Raw genomic sequence first — 12861 nt, 5'->3', positions numbered from 1 at the left:
TAAAGACTAAAATATTGAAGTGGAGGATGACTTTGAGCTGGCTGAGGCTCCTCTAGGTTTGCTGTTCCAGGCCAAGCAAGTCCTTTGGACTACGGTCCATGCTGGGTAACCCAACAATGGCCCATCGTGCATAATGAGTCGTCGTGGTGTGTTATCACGCATTATAATCTATAACGTTATCCCGTTCCTGCCGTTCCCAGTGAGGAGCCCGGATGGACGTCTCGCGCTGTACTGTAAAGGAGCAGACACTATTGTGTATGAGCTTCTGGACCGGTCGAGCGAGGACCTCAGGGAAGTGACCACCGAGCATCTGAATGTAAGTGCGGCTTCAGCGTCCCCGGCCTGTCCGGACAGCGGCTGACCCACCAGACCGTGGGAAAGACGCCTCGTTCTTCCTCCAAAGCCCTGTCTATATCGAGGACAAAAATAAAGAATTAAAACATTTCCAAACGTGGTGTGACTGTTGCTCTTGCTCGGCAGGAGTTTGCCGGAGACGGCCTGCGCACCCTGGTCCTCGCGTACAAAGACCTGGACAAGCAATACTTTGCCGACTGGAGGAAACGTTACCACGAGGCGAGCACATCCCTGGAGAACCGCGAGGAGAAGCTGGGGGAGCTGTACGAGGAGATCGAAACAGACCTAAAGGTTCGTATCCAATGCCTATTCATTGTTCCGACCTAATCGGGACAGTTGGCTACTATATAGAATGTATAGAATGGTGTTTGTTGAGCAGAAAAGGTCTCGGGTGAATGGGGCAGATTCCTTCATATTCTCCTCTCATTTAATGATATCTCCCGATTGGTGCTTTTCTCCCTGCTATATCACAACTGGAATCCCTGCTTGAATACAGGTGACTCCATTCAGAACATCTTCACCTCCTGACCCATCACGGTTTCCATAGAAGCATTTGGTTGCCACCATTAGCGAGTCACTGCGATGGGGTCTGTGTGATGGGATATTAAAGGGTTAATATTAGCATTCCCAGGACTGGATCATTTATAAGGTTCTTTGGCCGACCATGCAGTTCCAGTCCAGGTGTGATGGGAGTAGTGGAGTGGATTATACCCCCTGCTGTTAGAGGGCAGTTAGAGGGTAACTTTCAGCAGCTCCCGGGTTTTACGTCATTTCTGTCTGTCCGTCTGAATTGGTTGCCATGGTTTCAATGATCCAGAAAGGTTATTGGCTTCCTAAGAGACCTAAACCAAAGGGGGATGGCGCGACCCCCGGGGCTCTCCGCTGTCCGTGGAGTTTGTCTTGCAGATGACTTCCAGATAACACTGGGGTCGTTTAATGGGATAAGACATATAATCTGCCGCCCCCCACCCCCGCCGCGTCCTCAAACCCGGAGTCTCTCTCCCCCATCTATGCTGTATATTTAGACTTTTTTCCCACAGACTTTTTATATCACACATTACACGGAGGTGGCCAGGACTCCAGAACAGAGCAGAACCCCCCCCCCCCCGATCCGTTCCTCTCTGGATGGAGTCTCTCTTTCTGTTACTTTGTAAATTATTTTACAATCTAGAACCGCGGGGTCCTATGTACCGTAAGGAAGTTTTACTTCGCTGAGCAGGTGGTGGATAAGTGGAACAGCCTCCCAGCAGAAGTGGTAGAGGCCAATACAGTGAGGGGATTTAATAAACTTTGCATCTTCATCGCCTCCTATGCGATCATGATGTCGGATATAAAGGTCCCTCTTCCTGTTTCCTGGTCCCCCGAGTTATTAAACGCCCGTCATATAATTATTAAAGTCTCTGTAAAGATTCTGTAAATCTGGTTTATTGGAAGATTCTCTCTGTGTTTGTGAAGTTACTCGGAGCTTCTGCTATAGAAGACAAGCTGCAGGACGGAGTCCCCCAAACCATCGAGACGCTGACCAAGGCCAACATTAAGATATGGGTCCTGACAGGAGACAAGCAAGGTGAGACGCCACTGCATGCTGTGTAAATTCACAGACACTCACACACTCATTCACACACACACTCATTCACTCACTCATACACACACATACTCGCTCACACATTCATACACACTCACACACAAAAACTCAAACAGTCACTTACACACACACTAATTCACACTCTCTCACACACACACTCTCTCACACACACACGCTGGCTGTAACATAATTGCACAAGGGTTTTCTAGCCATCAATTAGCCTTTTAAACTTAAACTTGGATCACTGAACACAACGTGCCATTGGAACACAGGAGTGATGGGAGTGATAAAGGGCCATTGGAACACAGGAGTGATGGGAGTGATAAAGGGTCTCTGTACGCCTATGAAGAGATTCCATTCCAGCGACAATAGTCATTAACACCATTAACCCTGTCTGCGCTGGATTTCTGATCCATTTCATGTTATCTTAAAGGACAAAATCTGATTTTCTTTCAAAAACAAAGAAATTTCAAAGTGACCCTAAAGTTGTAATTTAGGTAGTCTATGAAGTTCACCCTCGCTGTTGATACCCTGGTGAATTTGGGGAATCGTCTCATTAACCGATCTCTTTTCCCAGAAACGGCAGAGAACATCGGATACTCGTGTAATATGCTGCAGGACGAGATGAAGGAGGTTTTCATCATTAGAGGTTGCAGTTCTGCGGAGGTGCTGGAGGAGCTCAGGTAATAAATACCGGCATATAACTCAGGGGCAGCAGATGCAAATCACGGGTAGAGATATGACATCATCAGCGTGAAAATAGTGTCATGTCATATAACATGCATAACCCTGATTGGCAGGTGAACTGTCTCTTCGAGAGGCTCTTTGTGTTACTAATGGAGCGAGTAAGACCTCTCCAGTCCTACATTCCTTTATGGAACCTTCTCTGCTAGCTGAAGAAGTCCTTAGTACATAGCTTTCAATATCATATGTTATATACTAATTGCTACGCCCTGTCTACCCTTTGTACAGCGCTGCGGAATCTGATGGCGCTATATAAAACAATAAATTATAATAATAAAACAGGAATGGGGAGGTGGGCTTTCTTTGGTAGGAGAAACTTTCCTCCTTGCTCTTTAGGTCTCACAATAACCGATGTGGTCTTTCATAGATCTGCCAGGAGGAAGATGAACCCAGAATCGTTTTCGGACAACAACGACGTTAACATTCATATCAAAAAAGGTTCGAAGAAGGCCCAAGTTATTCCGGATGATGACGTAAAAGGAGGAGACACCTATGGAATTATCATCAACGGTCACAGTCTGGTAGGTAGATACCTCAACGTTCTATGGTGTTTGGTCATTCAGAAGACTTTGTAGGTAGAGGACATCAAAAAACAGATGGGTCGTGGTCTGGAATTGAAGGTATGATTACCAGATAGGGAAAGAACAGGTATGGGGTATGCAGGGTATGGGCAGTAAGGGTTGAGCTACGAATCCTTTGTACTACTTGTGGTTTACGAAGGATCGGGGTCATAATGTCCACGTTGTCCGAGATTTTCATTAGACAAGGTGGACATTATGACCCTAATGGACAAACTAAATGAGACAGGTGGTTCTTACCGGCCATCGAGTTATCTGTTTCTATGGCTCAGTTGATGGGGTTTTGGTCAGTTGGGTTTCGGTGCTGATTGTCCCCGCTGTTTTTTACCACTCTGACCCAACAGGCTTATGCCCTGGAGGAGAAAATGGAGGTTGAGCTGCTAAGGACGGCTTGTATGTGCCAGGCTGTGATCTGCTGCCGGGTGACCCCTCTGCAGAAAGCTCAGGTGGTGCAGCTGGTGAAGAAGTATAAGAAGGCAGTGACCTTGGCAATCGGAGACGGAGCCAACGACGTCAGCATGATCAAGAGTAGGTCCCGGTGGAATGTTCCAAGTGGGATATGTAGGGGAAAAGGGGGAGCGCGGGGGTAATATTTTATAGACTAGCCTGTAGTTAATGGCTCTTGGCACAACATGGCAAAGGAGTGGGTGCCCTGGGTCCAGGCTTCCCATAGGGGCCCATGGCAGTTGTATCTTGGGCCTTCAACAGTCAAGAAAGTCTGGAGGTGGAGGTCACCGCAGCCCCGACACAGACCTAAATTATAAGCCCACCATATATGTATACCCTAGGAGCGGTCATCTTAATTTCCTGTTCTTACATGATTATTTCTCCCCAATACACTGATCTTCCCATTGGTGGAAGCATTTTTTTTTTTTTTTTTTTTGACATATAAGGTATATTAGCGTAATATTTTTGTTACACGTTTGCATTACGTTTGCGATCGAGAGTTGTCTTCACAATACAGACTAGGCTGAGGAGCTAACATTCTTTCCTTTGCAGCGGCACACATCGGCGTTGGGATCAGCGGGCAGGAAGGCATGCAGGCCGTCCTTTCCAGTGACTTCTCATTCGCTCAGTTCCGGTACCTGCAGCGCCTTCTGCTGGTCCATGGCCGCTGGTCCTACATCCGCATGTGCAGGTTCCTGCGCTACTTCTTCTACAAGAACTTCACCTTCACTCTGGTCCATTTCTGGTACGGCTTCTTCTGCGGATTCTCTGCCCAGGTGAGTGACTGCGAGCTCCGTGCCCAGGACAGGTGCTGGGGGACACTCAGTGAGTGTGAGAGGCAGTGATCTCCTGTACTGACAGGGGACAGCTGTTTTTGTGGTCCGGTGCTGCCACCTAGTGCCTGTTGTGGTCCCCAGCGTGTGGTTCTGTGATGTCCTGTTCCATGGACAGGTGGAGGGACATGAGGGAGGTTCCCGTCCTCATGGAGGGATTGTGATGCGTCTGACCCCATTCTGAAGTTCTGATGTCCCCATGTTGTGGTTCTGATGACCGGGCCGTGGTTGTAATGTTCTGACATGTACTCCCCCACTTGGTGCTTCTGGTGCCTCCTGGTGTTTGGTAGTTTTGATGTCACGCAGTGCTGTTCTTATGTTCTGATGTCATGTAGTGCTGTTCTGATGTCGCACAGTGCTGTTCTGATGTTCCGTTGTGTGATTCTGATGCCACGCAGTGCTGTTCTGATGTCACGCAGTGCTGTTCTGATGTTCCGTTGTGTGATTCTGATGTCACGCAGTGCTGTTCTGATGTTCCGTTGTGTGATTCTGATGCCACGCAGTGCTGTTCCCATGTTTTGTCGTGTGATTCTGATGTCATGCAGTGCTGTTCTGATGTCACACAGTTCTGTTCTGATGCCACGCAGTGCTGTTCCCATGTTTTGTCGTGTGATTCTGATGTCATACGGTGCTGTTCTCATGTTCTGATGTCACACAGTGCTGTTCTGATGTAACACAGTTCTGATGTTACGCTGTGCTGTTCTTATGTTCTGTTGTGTGATTCTGTTACGCTGTGCTGTTCTCATGTTCTGATGTCACACAGTGCTGTTCTGATGTCACGCGGTGTCGTCCTGTTCTCCCGTTGTGTGGTTCGGTATTAATGAACATGTCCTTCCTGTTTTTATGATCACAGACCGTTTATGACGAATGGTTTATCACGCTCTATAATCTGGTTTATACCTCGCTGCCCGTCCTTGGAATGAGTCTCTTTGACCAGGTAAATTCTGCAATGACCCCTTAGACACGAATCTCCCCTTATTCCCTCATTTCTATTCATTAAGATTTAATATATATTGTAATATATCTTTTGTGTTAGAAAGAGAATCCTTAACCCTTCGTGTGCCTACGCCCCGATCTCTCTGTGTCTCCCCAGGACGTCGATGACCGCTGGAGCATGGAGTACCCGCAGCTGTATGACCCGGGACAGAAAAACCGCTACTTTAACATTAAGGAGTTTGTGAAATGCGTGATCCACGGGGTGTACAGCTCCCTCATACTGTTCTTTGTGCCGTACGGCGCCCTCTACGACACGGTGAGGGATGACGGGAAGGCCATCTCCGACTACCAGTCCTTCGCTCTGATGGCCCAGACCTGCCTCGTGCTGGTTGTATCTGCCCAGGTATGGCATCTAGTACTGAACAGGTTAATTTCACCCCATCCATGGCAATTAAAATTGATGTCATATGTGAGATTTTTATCTCATAGATAAGCCCCCTCAGCTTGATGATGGGTAATGCGTGATAGGAGTTGTAGTTGCTGTCCCTCGCCTCTCCTTCTTCTAGCCCTTACGTTCTTGATCGTTCTAATCACCCCGTCTTTATGTTCTAGATCGGCCTGGACACGGGCTACTGGACGGCTGTGAACCAGTTCTTCATCTGGGGCAGTATGGCCGTGTACTTTGCCATCACGTTCACCATGTACAGCGACGGGATGTACTTAATATTCACCGCCTCCTTCCCGTTTATAGGTGAGCAGACACCACTTTCTATATTCTGCCCATTGTGAAGAAGACTTTCCAGCTAGAAAGGAGACCTCCGAGGCCTTGAATGCACATGTGACTTCACATCTTCCTCTATGAACACTGGTCCACTAAACGGTGTCACAAATAGTCAGTGCTGCCTGACTCAGGGCAACACCTCTAAGCTGCCCCTCAGGACCTACCTTTCCAGCCGCCATCTTTGTTTTGGAATGCGCGGCGCCAAGTATACGGTGCACACCTCCATAGTGTAAATGGGACGGCTTCAAGGGAGATAATTTGCCCCAGAGGAGCTGGACCCCCCACCCCCTCTGGACCTGCCACCCTAGGCCAATCCGTGTCTGTATATGATTGTCCAGGAGCCACAGGATTCTCTGTATGAGAGTTTTGGGTACATATGGAGAGGGTGGTAGATAAATTGAGCAGCCTCCCAGCAGAGTTGGTAGAGGCTAATACAGGGAGGGAATTTAAACATTCATGGGGTAGCCATACGGCTCCTAAGACAAGACCAATAATTTCTGTGCTTTTTGTTTTGCAAGGAACGGCCCGAAATACTCTGAATCAGCCCAGTATCTGGCTGGCCATCTTCCTGACCACGGTGCTCTGCGTCCTACCTGTGATCGCCTACAGATTCCTGAGGTCACAGCTGAAGCCCACGTTCAGCGACAAGGTAACCGGTTACTGATTCATACGTCAAACCGGGTCACATGGAGTCTGATGGAGGGTTTGGTAACTAAAGGCATCATAACTCGTTTTGTTGGGGTTAAGGTATAAAGTTGGGGTTACGATACTGGGCTGGGTTTAGGGGTATAAGGTTGGGGATATAAGGTTGAGTTTAGATCATAGGGTAGGGGTTAGGAGTATAGAGTTGGGGTTAGGGGTATATGGTTAAGGTTGGATTTGTTGAGGTTTGGGGTATATGGTTGGGGTAGTTGAGGGTAGGGTTTGGGGTATATGGTTGGGGTTTTTGAGGGTTGGGGTAGAGGTTTGGGGTATATGGTTGGGGTTTTTGAGGGTTGGGTTATATGGTTGGGGTTTTTGAGGGTTGGGTTATATGGTTGGGGTTTTTGAGGGTTGGGGTATATGGGGGTTTTTGAGGTTTGGGGTATATGGGGGGGTTTGAGGTTTGGGGTATATGGTTGGGGTTTTTGAGGTTTGGGGTTTTTGAGGTTTGGGGTTTTTGAGGGTTAGGTTTGAGGTTTGGGGTATATGGTTGGGGCTTTTGAGGGTTAGGGTAGAGGTTTGGGGTATATGGTTGGGGCTTTTGAGGGTTGGGGTTGAGGTTTGGGGTATATGGTTGGGGCTTTTGAGGGTTGGGGTTGAGGTTTGGGGTATATGGTTGAGGTTCTGTCTCCTACGCTCCCTACCCCCCATTCACAAACTGGGGCTCTGGATACCATGTATCCAAAGCAAACATCCGTCTCTTAAAACACATTGCTTGTGCTGAATATAAGTTAAATGGACGGTTAGCGCGGGGGGGGTATATATATATATATATATATATATGCGATAGCCCACGACTCCCGGATCCTGTTCTATACAGGTATTTACATTAAATAGACCTATTTTACTGTATTTACAAATGAAAATAAGCAATATATACATCTGAAACCCACATTATCAATATACCATGCGAACAGCCATCTTTACTAGCCCAGGACCTACACGATTATTCCTCCCCATTAAGTTATCCCTGGCCAATTGATTAAGTTATTGGAAATATAACATTAGCTTCTTCCTCCCCTATTTCAACTAACAGCAAGAAGCATACTTAAGTACACCACCTGCACATGCTCTGTAGCACTTTCCTTGAAATCAATGGGCATAGCGTCAGCCAATCACGTGTATTCTAGCTGAATACTGATTGAACGCTGATACTTCCACGGATTTCATTGGGCGCTTCATGGGGACCTCTACAGAGTGTGTGCAGGACACATACTTAGCTACATGCACTAAAACAAATAAAAAAATGTATCGGGGTTCATGCGAAATTACTAAAAAAATAACAGCCATTAAAAAAAACATCCACTAAAAAGAAAAAACAGCCATTAAAAAAAAAAATAACAGCCATTTAAGAAAAAATAACAGCCACTAAAAAAAAAACAGCCATTAAAAAAAGCCATTTAAAAAAAAATAACAGCCACTAAAAAAATAACAGCCATTAAAAAAAGCCATTTAAAAAAAAATAACAGCCACTAAAAAAATAACAGCCATTATTAAAAAAATAACAGCCATTGAAAAAAAACCCAGCCATTTAAGAAAAAATAACAGCCACTAAAAAAATAACAGCCATTATTAAAAAAATAACAGGCACTAAAAAAAATAACAGCCATTGAAAAAAATAGCCATTAAAAAAAAGCCATTTAAAAAAAAATAACAGCCACTAAAAAAAAACAGCCATTGAAAAAAAAAATGGCCACTAAAAAAAAACAGCCATTGAAAAAAAATAACAGCCATTTGTTACTCACCTGTCCTCGGTTCCCACGTTGCCGCAGCAGCCGCCACGGAGGAGAGGGAGACCCCCCTCCAACGCACAGCCACCTCCACAGCAGCCGCCACGGAGGAGAGGGAGACCCCCCTCCAACGCACGGCCACCTCCACAGCAGCCACCACGGAGGAGAGGGAGACCCCCCTCCAACGCACGGCCACCTCCACAGCAGCCGCCACGGAGGAGAGGGAGACCCCCCTCCAACGCACGGCCACCTTCACAGCAGCCGCCACGGAGGAGAGGGAGAACCCCTCCAACGCACGAGGGAGAGGGAGACCCCCCTCCACCGCACGGCCACTTCCGCTGACGTCCTCCGAGGTGCCGCGCAGAAGAGGCAGACGCAGTGGCAGTGGCTCACGGCATCCGGCTACTGCGCTCGCCCTCTAGTGGCGAACTCCCTAACTGCAGGCCTTTATGAAGGGAGACTTCGCCACACTCAAGATGGTCGCGATTCACGGACACCGGAAGTGATGCCATGAGGGGCTGATGGGAGATTCTGACTTCCTCCGCGGTTCTCCATTTAAACCCCTCAGACCTGTTACACCTTGCCTTCTGATGGTCGTCTGTGCCTTGTGCTAGCACCCAGATAGCGTTTACTGTCCTGATTCCTGTGTTTGACCTCGGCTCGCCTGACTACGTTGTTTTCCTGTATCCTGACCTCGGCTTGTTTATCGTTTATCCTGATTTCCGGAATCCTGACCTCGGCTACGTTTATCGGCTATCCTGCTCTCCGGAATCCTGACCTCGGCTTGTCTGAACTTGTTCTGTCTTGGAGTCCTGCCTGACTACGGTGTCTCCTATTTACTTGTACGTGACACCATTAAAAAAAAAAACAGAAAAATAACAGCCACTAAAAAAACAGCCATTAAAAAAAACAGAAAAATAACAGCCATTATAAAAAAAAAACAGCCATTGAAAAAAAACCAGCCACTAAAAATAACAGCCATTGAAAAGAAAACAGCCATTAAAAAAAACAGAAAAATAACAGCCACTAAAAAAACAGCCATTGAAAAATAACAGCCATTGAAAAAAAATAACAGCCATTTGTTACTTACCTGCCCCTGGCTCCCACGTTGCCGCCACGGAGGAGAGGGAGACCCCCCTCCAACACACGACCCCCGGAGCTGCCACGCAGGAGAGGGAGACCCCCCTCCAACGCACAGACACCGGAGCCACCACGGAGGAGAGGGAGACCCCCCTCCAACGCACGGACACCGGAGCCGCCACGGAGGAGAGGGAGACCCCCCTCCAACGCACGGCTACCACTTCCGCCGTCATCTGCAGGATTGCCGCGCAGGAGAGGCAGACCTCCTGGAACACGGCGTCCAGCACTCTAGTGGTGAACTCCCAAACTGCAGGCATTTATGAGGGGAGATTGCGCCACACTCATCATGGTGGCGATTCCCGGACATTGGAGGTGACGTCATGAGGTTTGGCGGGAGATTTGAACTTCCTCTGCGGTTCCTATTTAAACCTCCTCAGTTCTGTCTGACTTTGCCTTCTGTTGGTTGTCTATGCCTTGTGCTAGTACCCAGATAGCGGTTTCTGATTCCGTATTCCTGTGTATGATCCCGGCTTGTCTGACTTCGTTGATTTCCTGAATCCTGACCTCGGCTCCGTTATATGACCATCCTGCTCTCTCTGACCTCGGCTTGTTTGACCTGTTCTGTCCTGGAGTCCTACCTGACCACGGTGTCGACTAACTACTTTTACGTGACACCATTATAAAAAAAAAATAACAGCCACTAAAAAAAAATAACAGCCACTAAAAATAACAGCCATTGAAAAAATAACAGGCATTAAAAAAACCCAGAAAAATAACAGCCATTAAAAAAAATAACAGCCATTGAAAAAAAAATAACAGCCATTAAAAAAAACCAGCCATTTAAAAAAAATAGCCACTAAAAAAACAGCCATTTAAAAAAAATAACAGCCATTAAAAAAAACAGAAAAATAACAGCCATTAAAAAAAATAACAGCCATTGAAAAAAAGATAACAGCCATTAAAAAAAACCAGCCATTTAAAAAAAATAGCCACTAAAAAAACAGCCATTTAAAAAAAATAACAGCCATTAAAAAAAACAGAAAAATAACAGCCATTAAAAAAAAAATAACAGCCACTAAATAACAGCCATTGAAAAAATAACAGGCATTAAAAAAACAGAAAAATAACAGCCATTAAAAAAAATAACAGCCACTAAAAAAAACAGCCATTGAAAAATAACAGCCATTAAGAAAACCAGAAAAATAACAGCCATTAAAAAAAACAGCCATTAAAAAAACAGCCATTTAAAAAAAATAGCCATTAAAAAAAACAGCCATTTAAAAAAAATAACAGCCATTGAAAAAAACAGAAAAATAACAGCCATTAAAAAAAATAACAGCCATTGAAAAAAAATAACAGCCATTAAAAAAAAACAGCCATTAAAAAAAAAATAACAGCCATTGAAAAAAAATAACAGCCATTAAAAAAAACAGCCATTTAAAAAAAATAACAGCCATTGAAAAAAACAGCCATTAAAAAAACAGCCATTTAAAAAAAATAGCCATTAAAAAAAACAGCCATTTAAAAAAAATAACAGCCATTAAAAAAAACAGAAAAATAACAGCCATTAAAAAAAATAACAGCCATTGAAAAAAAATAACAGCCATTAAAAAAAAACAGCCATTAAAAAAAAACAGCCGTTAAAAAAAAACAGCCATTAAAAAAAAATAACAGCCATTAAAAAAACCCAGCCATTTAAAAAAAAAAAGCCACTAAAAAAAACAGCCATTTAAAAAAAATAACAGCCATTAAAAAAAACAGAAAAATAACAGCCATTAAAAAAAAAATAACAGCCACTAAATAACAGCCATTGAAAAAATAACAGGCATTAAAAAAAACAGAAAAATAACAGCCATTAAAAAAAATAACAGCCACTAAAAAAAACAGCCATTGAAAAATAACAGCCATTGAAAAAAAATAACAGCCATTAAAAAAAATAACAGCCATTAAGAAAACCAGAAAAATAACAGCCATTAAAAAAAACAGCCATTAAAAAAACAGCCATTTAAAAAAAATAACAGCCATTAAAAAAAACAGCCATTTAAAAAAAATATTAGCCACTAAAAAAAAATAACAGCCATTTAAAAAAAATAGCCATTAAAAAAAACAGCCATTTAAAAAAAAATAACAGCCATTGAAAAAACAGAAAAATAACAGCCATTAAAAAAAATAACAGCCATGAAAAAAACCAGAAAAATAACAGCCATTAAAAAAACCAGAAAAATAACAGCCATTAAAAAAAAATAACAGCCATTGAAAAAACCAGAAAAATAACAGCCATTAAAAAAACAGAAAAATAACAGCCACAAAAAAAACAGCCATTTAAAAAAATAACAGCCACTAAAAAAATATGGACTAGATTTTCAATTTTGTGGCTTTTCATTTTATAAACAAATTTCAAATTTGTAAATAATATCAATTTTTTTATGTAATTTTATTATTTTAGCGACAACTGTTTTTTAGGTTGTTTTTATGTTATTTATATATAAAATATATGTCGATGCACAGGTGCAGAGTAAAATCAGAGAGGCCAAGAAGCGGCCCCCACCTCCACCGCACAGGGCCAAGATCCGGCGCACCAGCTCCCGCCGATCCGGCTACGCCTTCTCCCACCAACAGGGATACGGAGACCTCATCATGTCCGGCAGGAATTTCCGACCCAAGATTCCCTTCCACCAAACGGGCAAATTTACCCCGAGCGACAGGAGCCGCAACACAAACTATTACTGAGACCGAAGAGAACCGCGGGCGATTCCCGGAGCCTTGGTTACTCTGCCATTTATGCCTTTACCGCGGGTCCAAGCCGCTGCGAGAATAACGCAACGAGGGGCAATCTATATGGCGCGACTGTGTGGAAGTATTTGTCGCTGGCGGCCATCTTGGTTGTGGCATCATTCACTTCTGAAAATTGGTCCAAATCAACAATTCCATATTTAAATGGGCAGCCCAGCAGAAATGGTAAACGGTCATGGAAATTTATATTCTTATAAAACCAGGGGTGTATATAAAAAAAAAAAAAAGTATTAAACTGCGCTTTTATTGGACGTTTCTAGTATTCAGGCTCATCCTCCGACGCGCCATGTGAGACGCC

At 44.5% G+C, this 12861-nt stretch overlaps 1 protein-coding gene across 1 annotated transcript in view; it reads left to right on the top strand.

Annotated features, from left to right (window-relative positions):
• The window catches only part of LOC149276637 (phospholipid-transporting ATPase ID-like), a 30283-nt gene extending 17783 nt beyond the window's left edge, over positions 1-12500 (top strand). The window contains exons 16-27 of the mRNA XM_089503417.1: positions 201-316; positions 481-645; positions 1810-1921; positions 2517-2622; positions 3051-3204; positions 3606-3789; positions 4261-4484; positions 5395-5478; positions 5635-5880; positions 6090-6228; positions 6777-6907; positions 12279-12500. Coding sequence (XP_089359543.1) covers positions 201-316; positions 481-645; positions 1810-1921; positions 2517-2622; positions 3051-3204; positions 3606-3789; positions 4261-4484; positions 5395-5478; positions 5635-5880; positions 6090-6228; positions 6777-6907; positions 12279-12500 — 1883 coding nt within the window. The remainder of the gene's footprint in view (positions 1-200; positions 317-480; positions 646-1809; positions 1922-2516; positions 2623-3050; positions 3205-3605; positions 3790-4260; positions 4485-5394; positions 5479-5634; positions 5881-6089; positions 6229-6776; positions 6908-12278) is intronic.
• The last annotated feature ends 361 nt before the right edge of the window (positions 12501-12861 follow it).

Source organism: Sceloporus occidentalis, unplaced genomic scaffold, assembly GCF_023333645.1.
Source record: "Sceloporus occidentalis isolate IW3139 unplaced genomic scaffold, rSceOcc1.0.p SCAF_232, whole genome shotgun sequence".
Lineage (NCBI taxonomy): Eukaryota > Metazoa > Chordata > Lepidosauria > Squamata > Phrynosomatidae > Sceloporus > Sceloporus occidentalis.
Note: the sequence above shows the minus strand (reverse complement) of the source record. Positions and strands in the feature narration are given on the sequence as shown.